Source organism: Motacilla alba, chromosome 3, assembly GCF_015832195.1.
Source record: "Motacilla alba alba isolate MOTALB_02 chromosome 3, Motacilla_alba_V1.0_pri, whole genome shotgun sequence".
NCBI classification, from domain to species: Eukaryota; Metazoa; Chordata; class Aves; order Passeriformes; family Motacillidae; genus Motacilla; species Motacilla alba.
In genome coordinates this window covers 85766683-85787385 of record NC_052018.1, presented here as the reverse complement: position 1 = coordinate 85787385, position 20703 = coordinate 85766683, and the positions used below count along the sequence as shown (strand labels likewise).

At 44.3% G+C, this 20703-nt stretch overlaps 2 protein-coding genes across 2 annotated transcripts in view; one reads left to right on the top strand and one right to left on the bottom strand.

The window, feature by feature from the left end:
* Positions 1 to 9332, top strand: part of RBKS (ribokinase) — a 72320-nt gene extending 62988 nt beyond the window's left edge. The window contains exon 8 of the mRNA XM_038132579.1: positions 8098 to 9332. Within this exon, the coding sequence (XP_037988507.1) occupies positions 8098 to 8271 (174 nt within the window). The 3' untranslated portion in view covers positions 8272 to 9332. The remainder of the gene's footprint in view (positions 1 to 8097) is intronic.
* MRPL33 (mitochondrial ribosomal protein L33) lies at positions 9257 to 15451 on the bottom strand. Its single transcript, XM_038132580.1, has 4 exons — positions 15398 to 15451; positions 14397 to 14415; positions 11697 to 11803; positions 9257 to 9571 (listed from the first exon to the last, which is right to left on the bottom strand). Exons 1-4 carry the CDS (start codon positions 15417 to 15419, stop codon positions 9522 to 9524), a joined length of 198 nt encoding a protein of 65 aa, XP_037988508.1. The 5' UTR covers positions 15420 to 15451; the 3' UTR covers positions 9257 to 9521.
* Between the last annotated feature and the right edge of the window lie 5252 nt (positions 15452 to 20703).

Genomic DNA, 20703 nt, shown 5'->3' with positions numbered 1-20703 from the left:
CATGAAAGATCTGGAGCTTTGGATTCAGCCCACAGATGTCTCAAAGTGGGTGTTCTTAACATCCTTGATCTTAAGTTGGGTTAATTTCCCATCATGTGAAATGAGAGCACTATTACCTGCCTTCAAAGTTGATGCTGTATATGGGCTTTGAAATGTAAAGCAGATACTTTCATCTGTGCTTTTTAGATGACATACAAATTAAAAATTGCAGAGTTGTGAACACTGTATGTTTTATTTCCAACATTCATCACAAACCAAACATTTCAGGGGAATTCATGCATCTGTAATGCTTGTCACTGATCTTTTTAGAAACAGTGCATAACTTAATGTAGTAGGATGTTTCAGAAAGGAAAGAAATTGCTTGCAGGAGGCCTTGTATTGAGATTAATCTCTCAGGAATGCAGGGGGTTAACGGTCAGGCTGATTAATCACTGTTAATGACCCATCAGGAAATCTGTCAGGAAGTGGGTAAAAATTCCTGATGGCTGATGTGAAGCATTGTGTGGTATGCTTTGGTTTTGATGTTTCCCAACTGATAGTCTACACTGGGTGTGGTTTAGTTACCTTTTAAGTTCTCAGGACATGTGAAGGACCTGATGATATGATGGCCTTGTTCAACTTGAGTAAGTGGGCAAGAAACTTTCCCCGTTCAAGGCTGTGCAAGTACATCGCGACATAAATGCAAGAAAGTCAGGGACTGCTCCTTCCCACAGCTTCCCAGAACAGAGTCTGGTAAAGATGCAGAAAGGAAGCGTGATCATTCCCTCATTCCTCCAGACCCAGCCCACAGGGTACGAGGGGAAGAGTGGAATAGGCAGCTTTCCCTGTGTGAACAAGGAGTCAGAGTATTAAGTCTTGGACACACAACTGAGTTAATGAATTGCCTGGTGTTGACTGAGGGTGAGGTTTCACAGTTGGCTCAAGCTGATCCAAGATCATGCTGAAAGGAGTGTTTCTAACCTCTTTCTCGTTTGCTGTGGACTAGCTATCATGTGGTAATACAGCAACTTGCTGATCTGGGTGGAAACTATTGTTTCTTGCTCAGTGTTGGCTGGCCCAGTTGTCAGAAGGATCAGAGAACTGATCTGCCTCACTGCTTGGCCACACAAGTGCTAAATCTGATGCAGGGGAGGGCGTGGGAACGTGAGACAAGGATAAAAACATGAGTGGGGACTGAGCCTTTCAGCAGTAGCATAACCATGGATTGGCTTAAGCCTATTATGAAACTGCAGTCTGAATCACTGGAATTAAGAGTGCACTGTCAACCTACAGGGAATGCAAATTAAAATGTGTTAGCTTACACCTCCTGCCGTTGTTAAACACTGGCTGTGCTCAGCCATGCTGCACATGGCTGGGAGGAACGAGGGGCAGCATCTTAACAGTTCCCCATGACTTTGCCTGGAGTGTGCAAACCACATCAGACAGCACTGAGGGGGTTTGTGGGGAAGGCAGAGGGGAAGAAGAAAGGAAGAGACAAGCACCACTACCATGATTCTCTCTATAAATTTTCCTTTGGCTTAGGGTAACATCTACTCTTTCTTTGTGACAAGACCGCAGAAACACCCAGTTAGCAGAGGACAAATTGAGCACAGTAATAGAGTTGGGGATCCAGACCCTAAAGCTCTGGGATACAGTGTGCTTTTCCTAGTTCTTTACTTTCAACCCAGGTAGCTTTGCAGTGCTATCTGGTCAGTATCAAATTCAAGTTAATTTGGTTCTTATTGATAAATTTGGTAGTTCCCTGTTAAGGACTTCCTCCCCCTTTACTCTGGCTCAAAATTCCATGCAAAGATACAGGAATAACTGTGTTAGTGGAAAATCACTTTGTAATTTTCAAATATTTCATGTTTTAGGGATTTGTAACAATAGGTCTCCTCCTTTAGGCACAGCTGTGCAGAGCCACACCAGTATCTGCAGGGTGCCCTACAAGGACAGCAATGCTTCCACACAGGATTAGCAACCCCAGACACTGTGGGAGTAATCATCCTTGTTAGGCCTTGATTTTAGGAAACAGTTTGAAGATAGTCAAATCAGTTTAATTTCAGGAGAGTTTCAAGATAGTGGAGTTAGTTTAATTTAAAGATTGTCTTGATTTAAACTGCCAAAATATCATTCCAGTGAAACATGAGGATATATGTGGGGAGGAAAACATTAACCTCCCAGAAAAAAAAAAATTAAAAGTATTCCACAGGCAAATAAATGCAGAAGTAAAAAACAAAACAAAACAAAACAAAACAAAACCAGCCAGGAACATTTCCAGAAATAAATCATTCTCCTTCACATAGAGGATAAACATGGGTTCTTTCAGGAAGAAGGAAATCATAAAAATCCAAAAGCTGCATAACCGATCCAACCACTGTGAGTGGGGTTTTCATGGCAAGGTTTTGGTAGTTGGGGACTACAAGAATGGCTTCTCTGGAAAGCTGCTGGCAGCTTCTCCCATGTCCGATAGAGCCAATGCTCCAAGAGGGAGCCACCACTGGCCAAGGCTGAGCCCTTCAGTGATGGTGATAGTGCCTCTGGGATAATGTAGTTTTACCCATTAAGAGGAGGTAAAAATGGTTCTGTGCAACAACAGCTGGAGAGCAGGAGAGAAGCAATGGTGCAGATACCAGGGTCAGTGCCGAAGGAGGGGCAGGAGGTGCTCCAGGCAGCCCCTGGTGCAGACCATGGTGAAGCAGCTGTGCCCCTGCAGCCCATGGAGGTCCCTGGGCATGCAGAGATCCTGCAGGCTGTGGAGGAGCCCCACACCAGAGCAGGTGAATGCCCAGAGGAGGCTGTGACCCATGGGAAGCCGCACTGGAGCAGGGTCCTGGCAGGACCTGTGGCGAGAGGAGGCCATGCTATAACAAATTTGCTGACAGAACTTGTGACCCCATGAGGGACCCACACTGCAGCAGCCTGTTCCTGAAGGACTGAACCATGGGGAAGGGACCTACTCTGAAGGAGTCAGTGAAGAACTGTAGCCTGTGGGAAGGACTCATGTTCCATGGAGAATTCCATGGAGGACTGTCTTCTGTGGCAGGGACCCCATGCAGGAGCAGGGAAACAGTGTGAGGAATCTTCCCCCTGAGGAGGAAAGAACAGCAGAGAAAACCTGTGGTGAACTGGCCACAATCCTCATCCTCTCTCATCCTGCACTGCTGTGTGAGGAGGGGGTAGAGAAAATGGAAGTGAAATTAAACTTGGGAAGAATAGAGGATGGGGGAAGGTGTTTTAAGATTTACTTTTACTTCTCATTATTCTACTCTGATCTGATTGGTAATGAGTTAATTTCCCTAAGTCAGGTCTGTTTTGCCTGTGATGGTGATTGCTGCCTGCCCTTATTCCAATCCACAAGCCTTTTATTCTGTTTTCTCTCCCTTGTTCAGCTAAACAGCGGAGTAGCAGAGTAGCTTTGGTGGGCACCTGGTATCCATCCAGGGTCACCCCACCACACACTATCATCAAAGGATACTCTATTCCCTGAGCATTTCTGCTGAAATTATCCCTTAGATAAGACACAGACCCAAATGGTGCAAGACCATCTGAATATATCCAAAGGCTGTAAATATTTCTCTAGTTCTACTGGTAACCTTTCACCAAAGCTCAGCCCAGGGATTCTTGTAGGGAGACATAGGCTTTTCCCACTTGTGAGCAATGGATAATGGATAGTGAGTGCCTTTGCTGACAGCTATTTTTGTATTACATAGGGCTAATTTGCAGTTTGGGTACAGAGTAGGCAGAGGTACAGCAAGGAATGTTGAGCAGATGTGACAGAGCGATAACATCCTCAGCATAATCCAGTATCTCACAGTTGTGGAGCACTATAAATACAGCAGGAATTCTTCAAGGCCCGGTTCCTTCGACAGAGTTGGGCATCTCTGCATTGCCATGGATGTAGGCTGCACTAAATCAGAGTAATCCTCAGGCTTCGTTTATTTGTTCACTTCTGTGAATGCTCTTTGGAGGCTATAAGCATCATTGTGAGCAATGTTATTAGTTCTATATCATGAGGCACTTTTTGACAGCTTTTGGATTGATGTTTTGATTTATTCACTCCATGAAGAATTCATCATTACAGGCAAAACATTTCTCTTGTACTGTTGTACAACATCCTTTTCAGGCGTTTCTTTGGGCCTTGGTATCATGCTCTTAAAATGCTATTTATTGGAACGAATCCATGTTAATAACCAGACTGTACAAGGACTGTAACTTCTTAGAAATCACCTGAGAAAAGTTTTCTGAGGTTCACTAACAACGTCAGGTTTCAGGAGGCAGAGCCCTCTGATGTTCTTCCATAGTTGCTGTTGCTCTTGCCCAGGAGGACAGGCTGGGAGGGCAAAGGCTGAGCAAAAGATTGCCCTGGAACAAGGCAGTGCAACTGCGGCCTCTCTGTGAACTGTAGCTTTTGGCCTCTTGGCCTCCAAATTATTTTGGTGAGCAAGTCATCTTATTGTATAAGTGAAATACATCCTAATAGTCTGTGTGTGATGGATTGGAAAAGGCTTTACATGCTGGAAAGGCTGTTGAACAATATAGTTTCCACTTACAAAGCAGTTTCCTTAAAAAGCTTCTCAGGGCAGCATCGTATAAAAATAGTTATACTAAAGTTGTGAACCAGCTTCTGACAAATCAGGACTAACAAAAGCTAAGGTATAAATAGAAGTGTTTTCATGGGTTTTCTCTTCTCTAGAGGCCCACAGTCTCAATCAGTGCTGGATTGTAAGAAACAAAAATGCCCTTTTCCAGACACGCAGGAAAACAAGGACTTTACAGACTAGTGGCACAGAATATAAATAGGTTTTCAAAACTGCTTCAAACCCATAAAAATTAGTCAAAACCATGACATTTGTATTTAAGAATGAGCCACAGCATATCAGACAATTTCAAAATCCAATTCTTTATTTTATTTCAAACAAACTAGCATCTCCTGCTTTACAGAAAGGTTAAATACATTATACTTTCATAATTATGGAATGAATTGTCTCCAGGCACTCAAGGATATGAGGATTATCTTAAAGTCTGCAGTGTATTAGAATTCCTGGAAGACAAATGCTGAAGAATGTAAAATATTACTCTGTATTTATATTTTGTCAGTGGACACTCTCAATGCACCTTAGTGGTCATTTTCAAATTAATTTTTTTTGGTGAAGTAGGTTAGAATTATTTTTCTTAGAGCAGGTTTTGAAACAGCTAAATATAAGTCTACTATTTATTATTCCAGTGTTTGTGTAATCTTGATTTTACTCTGAGCCTGTTCCTTCTAGTGCTCTGTGCGAACCATTTCAGAATCTACCAAACCCAATGCAGTTTAATCGACAGTACCAAAGAAGGAAGGTCTGTTTCTGTAAGCCAAAAATAGCTCTTACTGCAGTTAACCTTGCAGCTGAACCAGTTGTGCTATTGCTCTTTTAGTCATGTTTGACCAGTCACGTCTGCACAGACCAGAAGCAAGGCTGAGCAGGGTATCTACATAATCGATCTGATGCATGATGCTGTTCTCAGTGCAGCAGCTCCTCTATTGAAACCCCCCCCCCCCAAAACACTCACTTACCAACAACTGAATTTATGATACCCTTTGGGTCTGTGATAGCTGGGCTTTGCAGATACTGACTGCTTCAGTCTATGCATGGGAAGTGAGGATTTCAGAAAGTTTACTGGCATCAAATCCTTCTGTATATTCTCCAATCACCCTGTAATCTTTTCTCTTTCAAAAAAAAATCTAGAGAGCTTTTTTCTATTCTGGATGGGAGTCTGCTGTTCTCTCCCTTTTCTGCTTTCAGAGCCTTTTATCAATGTTTAGCCAAGCTAAAAGGGAGATCCCCAGCCATCTCACCACCTCAGAGCATCACCCATAAGCAGAGAGCTGCAGTAACATTGCAGGGAGAACTTGGACTCCATCTCACTGGCACACAGACTAAAACCTGGTGACACGTGGTTAGTCTTTTTTTATTTCTGTAGCCAACAGTGCAGCAATTATTAAAAAAAGAAACCCAAAAAGACACTATTCTGCTCCATGCTGCTGCCAGGTAACAGTTTATGCCATTTGACAGCAGATATTCTGAGTATTACTCACTAAAATATTTGGCTACTTCTATTTCCCAGTGATCACTGTAAAAAATGTTCTTCCTGCTAGAGCTACAGCAGAACAGATCTGCATGCTGAAATCCTACTCCTGTCTGTAACAACAGCACCAAAATAGCTTTAATAATTAATCATGCAGTGATTAGATTACAAACTATGAGGTGGGATGGAGATTTTTGTATTATGCATCAGACAAAAGACACTGGCAATGCTTAACTAGCAGTCACCTGCTCCTGCTCCACCTGCCATTGTGGGAACACTCCGGAAACCAGAAGGGAGACAAAGGCCCAACAGAAATTGATAAAAACCTTCACCTGCCCCTGGTATGTTCAGGAATACAGAACTGTTGAAACAGGTGCTGCTACAGCTGCATGCAGGGGTACAGCTTTGCTTATTAACTTGTCATTTGCCAGGCCATGCTCTCCATTGTATCCTGATAGAAGACAGCATTCAAACTCCAGGCCAAGTAAGAGTTAAGCAGGGAGTTTTCTGGTTGGAAACACCAATGCAAACAGCCACTGTGGCAGGGCTGGGCAAGGAGAGGCCAGGCCTGGGGTAGGGCCCCTATCCTCTGCTCACCCCTGTTAGGGTCCCTTGCAGTGCCCATGTTGCTCCACCCTGTCAGCTGCTTGCAACATTGGAAACAAATTTCTGTGGAAGTGGCATTGTTTTGGGGGAATGACATTATATGCAGCTGATCTCAGGGCAAGTAAGAGTATAAGACTGAGAAACACTAGTATCCCGATTTGGCATATTACTTCCTAGTCTTAATTTCCATTAGAAATCTTGCTGTTTTGACAGTTTTTCCAGGCCCTTTGCTCTTGTCGCATGACTCTTGTGGCCTATTTATTACAACTACAGAGGTAAAATCCCTCAGGGGAGGTAGTCCATATGCTGGATCTGGAATGAAATAAGGTAATCCTAGTGTGTCTAGTTTAATGCCTTCACTGGTATAAAAGTATGATTTAAAAAAAGGGACCTTAGGACCAGTTTTATGGTACTAACAAGAACTGCTATCAGTCTGGCCTTAGAAATCAAGAGAGTTTTAGGGGAGGAGGGGGAAAGAACACTGTGGACTGAAATGAGCAAATCAAGTTAAACACGACCATCAATCAAGTTAAATTTTGCCAGTTGCTGGGGTCACTTCATAGCACTGAACAGCTAAACAACAGTTATTGTTAAGAAGCGCTTGGGAGGCAAGCAGCTGTCACTCCCTGCTGACCAGAGCCCAACCAGCAGTATCTGGGCAAAAGGGTCAGAGCAAGTTGGGGCATGGCTGGTGCCCATGTGGGACAGATGTACTCCATGCCTCCCCAGGGCTCCCATGGGACACGCAGGGCATGGCTTGGGAACGACGGGTAGCTCAAGAGGGCCATGGCTGCCAAAGCTCCCAGTGAATGTCACTGTCCTCATCCTCCATGGTCAAACTCAGCATAGGTGGCAAAGCTTGCCCCAGGAATAAAAGTGATTTATGTGATAGATACAATGCCAGTTTTCAATGACAGTGGAATATTTTTTAATAAACAACAGCTGAGTTCTGGAAGTGTCAAAATATATCCCTCTGCAACTAGGAATTTACAGACACAACAAGCCACATGGCTTATTTTTTCCTCCCCCTTTTCACTCCCCTTCTACCACTGACCTTTATGAAAAACGGAAGTTAAATACGAGAAAAATAGCTTTAATGAAACACCAAGGTTGAGAAATCAAAATCAGACACTCCAGCAACAGGAAGTTTCAAAAGCAGTGTTCGTAACAGCATCTTGCTGTACTGTGGCGCACTTGCTTTGCTTTAAGTTTTAAGCCATATTACAGTGTGCACCTTGACTCAGCAGCTGGGCACAAGGATAATATTGTGGCATTAGTTTAACTTCGCAAAATTTCCTAGGCATAGAAAAGTGTATTGAACTCAACCCCTGAACAATTTCCTGACCCCTGCAATCAGTGCTACAGCTTGTGCCTTTCCGGTAAAGGCATCTGAATTGTTTCCCTGTACAAATACACTTAAGCTTGTTTGTTATTTTATTCTAGGGCGCTGGAGACAGTTTTGTGGGAGCACTGGCCTTCTACCTGGCCTACTATCCCAAGTTATCCATGGAGGAAATGATCAGGAAGTCTAACTGCGTCGCATCGGTGAGCGTCCAGGCACCGGGGACACAATCTTCATATCCTTACAGGAAGGACTTGCCTCAGGACCTTTTCTAATTAATTGTCTAGCTCACTGTACTGATTTTATCTCATATCAGACAGCATTATTCTCTGACTGCACTGAGGTTCTCCTCTGCTGACTGGAAAGGCCAGCAGAGTCTCTCTGCTTCTCATTTCAGGAATCCTGTGTGTTCCTGTTCTACAGCAGTAAGATGGGATGCGGGTGGTGGTGGCTCTTTCAAACACAGCACAGCAGGTCTCTCTGGCTCCACACAACCCTGTGGCTGTTCCACACAGTGTGCCTTATTGAACTACATGAAGTTTACAGCAAAACACCTGGAGGGTATTGGGCTCCTGACAGTATTTGTACTTGATTTTATCAGAACTGCTTATGTGAAATGGCAGCACATGAAGCAGAGCATTAGCTTTGAGGCTACAACGTCAGTGCTCAAACACCAGGGCCAGTGTTTGGCTCACAAGAAAGCCCCGTACATCGAGCCTAGGCCCACCTGTGCCCACATGCCTCTGGTGTGGCACTGCACTCTGTGCTTCCCCACACTCAGGAAGGTCCCTCCAGCTGCAAACAGGACACAACTGCTACTGAGGTAGACTTTGAAAAATGTTTCTAGCCACATTGCTTTGAACACAGGCAAGCTAATTAAGGGGAAAAGCTTACAAAAACAGCAGAGAACTACGTTGCCTGTTTTCTTCATGTTTGACAAAAACTCAAGAATGAAAAATCTGTCCTACTAACCTGGCTGAAAATAATATAGGCCTTTAACCATGTTAATAGCTTATTCAAAAACTCATCTAGGTTCCCATTCCTTCTTTCCTCAGAAGGAGCTGGTGCAACATTACCCCTCCAAGTAATGACACCAGCTCGTGGTCACTACTGTCGCATCTGTGGCTGATAGGTTAGAAAAACTTGCAATCCTGCCATTGAATTCCTGCTGTGGAAAATGTTAATTTTTATTGCTTTATAAAACAATAGTTGCTTTGAAGATTACAGCCTCTTTCACAATAGAAAACACAGACAATGGGATTTGCTATTTAATTTTTTTTAATTGAGCACTGTAAAAATAACTCAAAAGATAAATAAATGTTACTGTGATGATCTATGTCCAGACATTAAGAATTTTCTCTCTCTACATTGTTTTATTCACAATGGCCTTCAAATCACAGGAGACGGTGATCCCAGTTCATTTCCTCTCTTTTCAGCCCATGTTGCTGGATTTCTGAATCAGTGTTCACCCCATCCTCCCCCCAGACCATCCTCTTCTCATGTATAAATCAAGTCCAGTCATTGTTCACACAGAACGGATTTTTCTCTTCTCTGTGAAGAGGACACGTTGTTTTGCTACAGGGGAGAAAAAAAAAAAAAAGAGGAAAAAAAAATCCGTTAAGAAGCCTGAAGTGTTAAAATTCAATTCAACCAGCCCACGTTCCATTTCTCCTGGCTGCCTTCACTGCTTAAATGAGTGTGGAGCAACTGACTGGCACAGCACTGTTGTTAACCAACTCCTGAAGGAGTTTCGCGGTGCTTTCACTTTACCACATGTAATTTTTAGTTCCTAAGATGTCCACTTTACCTCTGTGAGAAGAAGTGTCGGAATGCGAGTGAAAACACTCAACAGCTGCTCTGTGTGACTATTCTGAGTCACAGCTGTTCAATGCAGGGACATAAATAGGTTCTTTCTGCTTTCTACTACTCTTCAACTCCAGAGCCCAAACAACTACAGATGATGAGTTGGATCCAGTTGGCCTCACAGACTGACTGAGAACTTAAGCATTATCCTGTGATCTCTCAGTGAGGCACAAACTGGCCGTGACCACAATGCTTGATGCAGGTGTTTGCAAAAAAAACCTGCATGAGCAGGTTAAGCATAGTCAATACATAAATCAAAACCAAAAATTACAAAATAAAGCAAAGCAAAGCTTTAAAATGCCATCTGAAAATCAACAGTTCGGTTAGTTTCATTATATGAATTCCTGAATTCCTTTGAAAGCTACGCAAGAGCAATCCACACAACAAAATCTCTTCTTCCACAAAAAAGTTTCACTTTAAGAAATACTGCAGATAGTACAGATTCTGTTGCTGCAGTTGGGTGGTAGTGAAACTTGGGCAATCCTGCCACTACTTCACTAAAATGCTTAATTCTGTGGATGTCCCAGGTTTCTAAGAAGTATAAAACATAAGGTGAAAACACATGCCAAGTGAAAATGCTTCCCAACATATTCCTGATGTGAGTTGTTATCTAGACTCAAATTTACTTCCCTTCACACATGCAACACTTTCTCACATCAATTTCTCACTTGTGTTCTACTACAGGCTACAAAGATCAAACCTTTCTTCAGCAACCTACTACATGTTCTGAGTTCTTCTCTTTCTTCACTTCCCTACAAGTTGCAAAGCTTCTGGAGGATCACTCTGCACACTGTTTCAATGCAGTAATTTATTTTTCTTATTCAAGAACATAATCCCAGAGATCTCCGATTGCCCTTCTGTGAGGAATTCAAAAGGAAAGCCACAACTTCTGTCACCTTTGAAAACTGCATATTGCTTCCCTGGTGGATTCTCTCACCTCTCAAAGCTGCTGTACTGTTAGCTCTGAGAATGAAAAGGTAGTCCTCTAACGGGAACATTTTAAGAAAAAATCAATTTGAATGCATTATCACAGCATTGAACTGGCCATGTGTTATCTGCTTAGAGCTGCTTAATAAATTTCTTATGTTCTACAACTTTAAACAAGCTTTTTTTGCATTAGCTACATCATGTTATTTCTAATATGGTTCAGTTTAAGCTTTTTAACATTAAATTCAGCTTTTTAATGCTAACAACAGAAACTTGAACCCTTAGTCATATTTCAAAAAGCTGGGTGAGCAAAAGACAGTGTGGCAGGTGCTATAACCTGTCCAACAAATCAGATTCTTAAACTGAGAAAATCTGCAAGGACCAGGGGAACATAAAAGAATCCACTAACTGCCATATGGAGAGTGATATCATTTGTGGAATAGGAAGAATCTGTGCCTATTTCTTTAGAAGAAAAAGTCCATTTTGTAAGAGGTGGTTAAAATTTCTGGCCTAGAGCTCCCATGGCAGCTTAACAGAACACTTCTGTTGATGCATACTTTGTGCCTGCTTGTTGGAGGTAGCAGTCTAGCAAACCACACAAAGAAACAGAATGAAAGAACTCCTGTGTCACTTGACTTCGCCAGTGACATGTGGCATGGCTGTCATCAAAGTCTCTGATGTGTCAGGCAAGTCATTACTTTGTTTCACTGCCACAATCTGTAAAATGAGGGTAACATTTACTTCCCACTGGAATGTCATGAAGAACAGCAAGCGTACAGTCATTTGAGTATGAAACATATTATGACATATTCTACTTAGATGGGAAAAATCCTGTTGCATTCAAATCTTTTCTCCCACAGAGCCAGAGAAGCTCACACAAAGCACGCTGACTTCTTCCCCGAGCCCTTACCGATGGGATCGTATCTCAGCAAGACCAGTTTTTCCTGCAGTCGGAGTCTCCTGACGTTGAAGCAGTAGCCTGTCTCTGCAGCGCTCTTCATCCTCACCAGGATGTACCTACAGTCACAAGGGATGTCTCTGTGTCAGTGCACAGGCACTCAGTGAGGGCCCACCACATCTGCCAGGGCACGGGCCAGTGGACAGGCTTTCAGCACACAGTTTGGCACAGTCACACAAGACACTTCATTTCAACTTCAGGGATAGGAGTATCAAAACTACATATGCTTAACTTTTAACACAGACAAACACTAAACCATAAGATCCAGCATCAAGTTTAAGTAAGTAATTCCTTAAGGATATTAAGGATATATCCTTAATATACAAGGATACAAGCCTAGAGAGAAGCAGCTCCTCCAAAAAACAGTGAGGCGGGAGGAATAAAAAACAGGAGAGACAAAAAGAAATTAGGAAAATCGGCATACAGTTGAGTCACTAAGGCTTAAAAGCTAAGGGCAAGAGAGGAAGGATGATGGTAGTTAAAGATGTTCAGGCTGTAGATAACGCTGTATCACAGACTATCACTTCCTTATGCAGAGAGGAAGCTAAGCAGATAGGCTGGCACAAGAGGCATGCGAAAGGAGAAGCAGAAGCCCTCAGCACCATCCATCCTGACAGAGATACAAAGCTTGATATTAACCCAGCCACGGGAACCCCCTTCCCCACGGGAGGGCTCTCGGTTTGTGGGGCAGGCTGGCAGCAACTGTGGTGTCCCAGGAGCAGGAGACTGAGGAAGCTGCTCCACAGCCCCAGTCTGGAAGTAAGCCAAGATCCAAGCAACTTCCCAGACAGAGGGCGTCTTCTGAAGTTTCAAAAGAAATGTAAAACCCACTAACCAGTCTGTAAATTACATCTGTCTCTTCCATTTCAATGGAATGATAGATACATCTCAGTTAATTTTCCATTTTCCTGTTTCTAAAACAAAATGGTCAAAATGAACCCGTTCTTCCTCACTTGTACAGCTCTGACCAGTGTACTTCCTTAAGCTCTTCCTTTTCAGCTTTGCAATCTAATTTACTATTGAGTTCAAAATAAAGAGAAAGACACTGGATTCCTGCAGACAACTGACCGAGCATATTCTTGGGATTATCCCTGGTTGTTGTCCTCTCCTGTACACTACTGCAGGTGTGCTGTGGAGCTTCAGTAACCACAAAGACTCCTTTCCCTATATCTCACTCACTTCCTCAAAGCCTCTGTGCAGTTTCCCCTTTCTGGGGGAATCAGTGGCATCAGTGTGGCCAGGCCTTCAAATTCTTGTGCACCACGCATGTGAGGCCAAGCCCATTCCAAACAATACACCTTGCTCAAAAAAATTACTCCCCTGTGAAGGAATGTAACAAGAAGCAGAGGCAAAAAACACTAGAAAGCTGTCAGGGCAGGAAGAAACCCAAGGGGAGTGGAGAAGGATAAATAATGTAAGAACATATTCCTAGAGTGCCTATGGGGCTGTAAAAGAACAGAAAAAAACATTGGGATAAAAAATTAAAAGGGAGTGTGTGGTAGAAATCCCTACATTAACATTAGTAACAGCATTTTAAAAAGCTACTTTTTTACCTTGCAGAAACCTCCTGGTTTGCTGTGTTTGTTTTTTGAACAGATAGCAGTAGAACAATGAGATGTCAAACTGCTCTCTGTCAGGCACATCTTGGGAACTGCTTTCTTAATTTAAACTAACAATTGTGCAGAAATTCTGTAACAGAAGAATCTGCTCAAATGTGGCAAGTGGTTGGTACTGGCTCTGCTGGGGGGCAGATTTTTAAAAAAACCAAAATACAGAAAATGTACCAAAGGCCATAGATCCCAGTTCTGTGTGGTATCAAGTATAATACACTCACACAGAATGCAGCTTCTGGGAACGGGAAGATAGGAACATGTTCACATAAATGAACCAGTTTAGCCTCTTGGATTTGTCCAGCTAATTTTCTTACGGAGAGCATTTTGGATCCAAGTCAGTTTCTCCACATGATCTTGTTTCCTTGTGCCCACATTGTAAGAACACTGGTGTGCTCAAAGCACATATTCCTTTCTTTCCAATCCTTAACACAGGTCAGAGGACTGTGACTAATTTTCTTCCAGAGCCCACTAACATCTTTGCTGAGCTGCACAACAGAGCAAACTAAGATGCCCAGAGCACTGACTGCACCCCATCCACTCGTCACATCCAAGCTCAGGAATATGCTCAGCCTAGGAAGTGTTCTGCACTCTGGCTATGGCAAAGCTTCACAGCACCTGCCCAAAGCCCACACAACAGACAACAGAGACCCACGCTGCACCTTAGTTTACTCTCCTCAGCTAAAAAGGTATGGCAGGTGAACAACAGGAAAAATACTTGGATAATTTACAACCTCTCTAATCACAGAGCACAGAGGTGTGCTCCCCCCTGTGCAGAGCACTTCCGAGATTACTGCTGAGCTCAATGCGACAGCCCATAGGACAAAACCTGCCTTTGCTGCAAGTTCAGAACCCATGGGAGAGTTTCACACCATTCTGTACTCACCTGTGAGAAGACACACATACAGAATGACTGAGAGGATGCAGCCAGACTCAAGGACTGGAATTCTCTCAGGTATATTAAAAATCTAGAGAAGCTTAACATTTTGTAAAGATAAAACATAACAGTAATCAAAAACTGGTGAGGAAAACCATCACTTACTTAGATTTGCTCTTGGCCACTGGTTTTTTTTTTTTCAGCATGAAGAAGAGAAAAACAGAAGAAACAGTTACCATTTTATCTTGTTTCCTTTATATGCAACATACAAAGATTAAATGTGTTCCATGGCCTGACTTTGCTAAAGCCCCAGAGAGATAGTGCACAGAGATTTACTGTCACGATAAAGCACCACTCATTCTTCCACGTGCTGTCAGCTCCCTGCTCTTTCTGCCATCATGTCACCTTTGTGAGTGTCTGTGCAAATGCAGTGCCCAGCATGAGGGTGCACTTGCTGCACCCTCCAGATGTTCTCAGTAAGTTTTCAGCCGCAGAGCCAAGTACGAATTCTCTGGGTGAAGGTGAAGTTAAGACAGGAGTGAGGAGCACTGCTGGTGGAAACTGCAGCCCCAGTCTCCTGGATTTGCACCCACTCCAGCTTCGGTTCCTGCTGCGGTGCCGCAGGGTTTGCATGGCGCACAAGGGTTTGCACGGGCACAGGTGCAGAGCAGGGAGCCCTTCTGAGCTGAGCCCGACCTTGCCACGGGCCTGCCTTGGGGCTCGCTGATCTAACCCACAGCACAGCATGAAACAGGCAGAATTATTTTTCTGTCACACCTCACTGAATTTAAAGAAATCATAAATCTGCAGCACAAGTTCAAACCCCCACTAAAATTACAAAAAAAAAAAAAAAAGAAAAGAAAAGAAAAAGAAAAAGAAAAGAAAAGAAAAGAAAAGAAAAGAAAAGAAAAGAAAAGAAAAGAAAAGAAAAGAAAAGAAAAGAAAAGAAAAGAAAAGAAAAAAAGCTTATGTGTATTGTGTCTGTGCAAGTCTCGTTTAGGTCACACTGCGGTTCCTCCGGGGCACGCCGGGAGGCCCCGCGGCCGAAGGCGGGGAAGGGTCGGGAGGGGTCACGAAGGTCGCGCCGCCGGGGCCGCCCGCTCAGCCCGCCCCCACAGCCGCCACCGCCCGGCCCGGCCCGGCCCCGCCGCGCCCGCGCCACTCACGGGCCGCCGCCGTCAGGAACATCGCGCCGGGCCCGCCGCCGCCGCGCCGCCCCTTCCGCCGCCACAACCGCGTCCGGGGCGCGGGGCCGGGCCAGCGGGGCCGGGCCGGCAGGGCCGCACCGCCCGGGGGCGGGGCCCGCGGCGCTGCCGTGCCCCTGCCAGGGAGCCCGGCCTGGGAAATGCGGGATGCTGTTGTGTGGGCCGGGAGGGCCGCTGGTATCCTGGGCTGTGTCCAGCACAACCTGTGGCCAGCAGGTCGAGGGGGTGATCCTGCCCCTCTGCTCAGCCCTGGTGAGGCACATCTGCAGTGCTGTGTCCAGGTCTGGGCTCCTCAGTACAAGAGGGACACGGAGCTGCTGGGCTAGTGGAGTGCAACAGAGATGATGAAGGGATTGGAGCATCTCTTTCATGAATAAAGGCTGTGGGAGCTGGGCCTGTTTAATCTAGAGACGAGAAAATTGAGAGGGCATCTCATTAGAGCATATAAATATCTCAAAGGTGGGTGCCAAGAGGATTGTGCCCAGCGACGGAACAGGTGCGGTGGCCATAAAATAAAACAAAAGAAGTTCCACCTCAACATGAGGAAGAATTTCTTTGCAGTGAGTGTCAGAGGACTGGAACAGGCTGCCCAGGGATGTTGTGGAGTCTCCCTGTCAGGAGACATTCAAAATCCACCTGGACGTGGGGTGTGTTCCTTCCTGAGTGATCTGCTCCAGGTGATCCTGCCTTGGCAGGGGGTTGGACTAAATGGCTTCCAGAGGTCCCTTCAAACCGTGACAATTCTGTGATTCTGTGCTCTCCCGATGCAGGCCTGTCCTGGCACGTGCCAGCAGCCTGTCTGTGTGTCTGGCAGTGGCTCACAGCAGCAGGGCCAGTGCAGAGGGGGACAGGCCCAGCTGTAATGGCCCCACAGTCTGTGCCCTCTGACTGGCAGCACATCGGGGTTCTGTCCCACTGCATGGAATCTTACAGCAGTTTGGCTCAGAAGGGACCTTAAAGATCATCTCATCCCAACTCCCTACCGTGGGCAGGGACACCTCCCACTAGACCAGGTTGCTCAGAGCCCCAACCAACCTGCACATGGCTGTGTCACGTTGCACTTCTCATCAACTAAGACACCCAAGTCCTTCTCCTCAGGGCTGCTCTCAGTCTAGTCTCTCATCCTTCAGTGCATTTTAGGCATTGGAATAGGTTGCCCGGGGAGATGACGGAGTCACCACCCCTGGAGGTGTTTAAGAGGTGTCTGGATGTGGTGCAGGGGGATGATTTAGTGATTTAGGGGTTACAGTGATAGTGCTGGTTGATGAGACAGGCCTAAAGGTCTCTTCCAACCCCAATGATGCTATGATCTGCTAACCTCTGCCTGCCTTTGTTCTCTTTTTTATTAAAAAGGGGGTCTTGCTAGCTGTCAAAGTCCCCAAATCATTAGGCAACTAAATCTATCAGTGTTTATGAGATACTGTACAAAAGCCATGGGCAGGGAGGCTCAAGGCAGGCACCAAAGCAAGTCTTCATATTCCTCTGACCCATTAGATAATGTACTGTAATATATTACCCTCTGAAAAATTCACAGAAGGTCTGTGGCTTACTCTGCTTCCATCAGTTAGGTAAACTGTTATTGATGGAATTCCAGTCCTTGAATATTTAGCAATTACTAAGGCAAAAAAAAAAAAAAAGTCAGCTTGACATATTTAGATGAAAAACAAGATGTAGAATGTATAATAACATGCAGTTAATTTTATATTCTATGGCATGAAAACAAGAGGCTGACCCTAGAAAAGACTGGAGTAAAACAACATCTCCAGGAAAACATTGCTGCTTGTGTCAAGTGTTTACTTGATATGTTGTTCCTTTATTCAATTCAATTATTTTCAAATGCCTCCTCTCAATGCTACAACATTTCAGTCTTTACTATGTGGCCTTCAGAAGTATAAATCTAGTAGTTACATAATCTGCCCATGAATATCAGAGTGAGAACTTGAAAACATTTGAGATGATAAAATGTGAGTGCTGTAAGACTCCTTCTCTTTGATCTGCGTTATTGCCTCAGTCAGAGCACAGACTGAAAAGGAATGGGATTGCCAACCTCCTGACTTCACTGCCAGGAATATAAATCAACATTAAAGATGATTTCTAAATGAAATAGCAAGTTAAACATTTGTAGAAATACATCATCAAATAGAGGTTACTGCCTCTTTTTAAACCTCTTGCCTGTTGGCAAAAAGAAAACTGTTCCAGTGACATTTTCTCTGCTCTGCTGTGACACGGGCTGCATAAATATAGACACTGTGGATTAGAATAGACTTCAACAGTCTTCAACTTTCTTTTTAGCAGCCTCTTCTGTAGACAGTTCTCAATAACTATGGGTAAAACCCAGGGAGTCTGAAACTGGTATGTGTGGCAAGGTGCTGACAGTGTCACATGCCCCTGATGGCAACAGTCATAGCTGACCTTGAGGAAAAATTATCCTGGCTGGAGGAAAGGAGGGAGAGTGAGAATTTCTGACCCTGGCTCTGATTCAGATTTGGCATGTGGGCTAGGATAAGTCATGTTCTTTGAGATCTTTGATGGCATGTGCAGTGCAAATGCAGATTTTTCCTTCAACTTTGCCTAAAGAAAGCAAGGAGTGTGATGAACTGTAATGCCAGCCTAGATAATTCTGGTACTTGCTTAAAGAGTAGTCACTCGTGACTCCAGCAGAGAAGTTGCTGGTGCCAAACTGATCAATGTCACTCAGAATCAAACGTAGGGTGGGTTTTTACCTCCCTAGAAAAACAACAATTTGTCATGGTATAATCTAACTGATTCTTTCCCATTTTATGCTTTATATTCCAGGCTGAGCCCTCCTTCACCTTCAGGAAGTGAGGAGATGGCTTCTCCCTGCCAAGAAAGTGCAGCCAGGTTTCTGGCACACACTGAGCAGGCAAAGGGCTGGTGTCTGAGGTTGGCGAGGGTGAGGCTTCTTCAAGTGCAACGCGGTGCCTCTAGTCAGTCATCGCTCGAAAAAGTCACAGAAGGGGAGAGGGGGGCAGCAGCTGAAACGTTTGCAAGGTAAATATCCTCTTGGCACTAGATTTTCTACGTGAGTTGCTGTAATTAACGCATACAAAATCCAAGGCTGGAAACAAGAGAATAACACTAAAGCCTGGGAAAAGCTCCACGTGTCCTTCCTGGTTTCCCACAAAAAACAGGCAAACAGCTAACTAAGCCAAAAAAATGCAGACAGATTGGTGGACATAGCTTTTAAACAGCCAGGCTACATTCTCCTCCCTTCTTTCCCTTTCTCAGCATGTTACCACTTAGCAGTGTTCTGCTGTCCGCAGAGTTAAACAAACACTCATGGGCACCATTGTGCAAATCACTCATCCCAGATAACAGATGGATTTTTACATTCTTTCTGCATATTTGAATCCATTATCCCAACAGGGCCAGAAGAAAGTGGGCATTAGCTTAATGCAGTTCTGAAAGAGGAACTGTTCAGGTCAGGAGAGCAGGAATTATGGAAAGAGCCATCTGAAGTGCTAAATCACTTTGAGCCAGTGACTAAATCCATTTCAGCTGCTGGTCTGTTTGAAGTGGCCTTTAGCCTAGTTCTTAGGTGTGATAATCTTGTTAGAAAAGGTGGAAAAGCAATGGGCTTGGATGGTTCCCTTCTCACCTCCAGAGCTTAGTCTCCTTAGATCACATGTGGGGCACTCTGGTGGGGTTAGGGCTTAGCTCTGTTTTCAGGGATTTACCTGCACCCTGCTTCTTCCTTCCAGAGCATTGGTCTCTGGAATCTGTTCTGGAGCTCCTTTCCCCTGCACTGACGTCATTCATATGTAAAGGGGAAGAACAAAGACAGCACTCGCCTGTTTCTTGTGTGATTTTTCAATACCCATTTCCCAATCCCGGCATCCACAGTAACAACATCCTTTCAAACCGCCCCCTCTTGAAATGCCACTGTAGTCAAACAGCTGCAAATCAAAACACCTTGTAAACAAGTGACTGAAATCCCGTGGGATGCCCGAGGGCTTGGGCACGTCTCAGAGCGATTATAGTTCCTGCTATACAAATTGGAGTCCATGTAGCACAGCTTGTGCCAGCTACGAGCTCTTGCTTTTTATTTTTAGCCCTGTTTGTCAAGGGGTTCTCATAATAAAAAGAATGACGTTCGGTATCAGTGACACACAGATAAAATTAGATAGTAGCCGGAAGTGATCCCACAACTAATCCTCCCCATTTTTTCCACAAGCTTTGGGATCCTGTGGGCCTCAAGGACAGCTTTTCTCTGTGTGAATTTCACTTCCCATCAGCAGGCAGCTGAAAAACTGGGCTTGCATAGGACTTGAGTGCAAAAGGAATGAATGTCATTGTCAGTGCTTATGCCAACAGCTGGGACCATCTGGGACACCAAAGACAACAGTGTCTAGATGTGTACAGCTGATCAGAGGTTGTTTTTAGCAAGCCTTGAAACGTTCTTCCCTTTTTGGGGCAACAGAACAATGTTTTTGTCTTCCATGCGTGGAGTTTTGTGCACAGAGCAGCTTAAGTCATCAGGGCTCAGTCCTGGAAGTGATTAGTCCCCCAGACATAAGACACCCGCACTGATGCTGAAGATATCATTCCTTTCTTTGGAAAAAGCTGCCTAGGGGAACGACAAGATAGGAGATGCATTAGCTTACATCTCTAAAGTAAACATTCTCTCAGGAGAGCAGGATCAATTCTCATTTGTTTTCGTGGGGGTTTTTTTCCCTTCTAAATCTTGGATTGCTTTTGTTTTTACTTCACTGTAAAAGAAGAAAATACAAGAGGTTAACTGGTCAGCAGATTCTCTCTATTGCTTAGAAACATTGAATTCAATCAGGCAGTCTACCTAGTGCACCTTCAAAGGAAGGTGCAATTGTTTGCTGTATAACACAAAGGATTTAGCTGTGTTATTAGGGAAAAGAAAGTGTATCAAAATCAAAGCTGTGAACCTGCAAGGCCAAGAACTTTTAAGCAGGGTAGGTAAAGGCAAAGAGAGAAGATAATTATGTAATGTGAACATGGTGGGACACAGATAGGGCATTATTTTTTTTCCTCCTGTAGCTTACTAGAGAAGGATGGATCAAGTGCCTGGACTTGTTCTATTTTATGTCAAAAACCTACTCTGGAATGAATTGGTGTATCACCTGCATAGCTCCTTGGCAAGGGGATATCTTTAGCTTCAAGCCAGAGTTAACAGCTGTAAGGGAAAAGAAAGCAGGTGCTTCAAGGATACATGTGGATCTAGAGAACCAGAAGAAGGATACAGCCTTCTGCATCCCGTGGCCTCCCTAAAGACT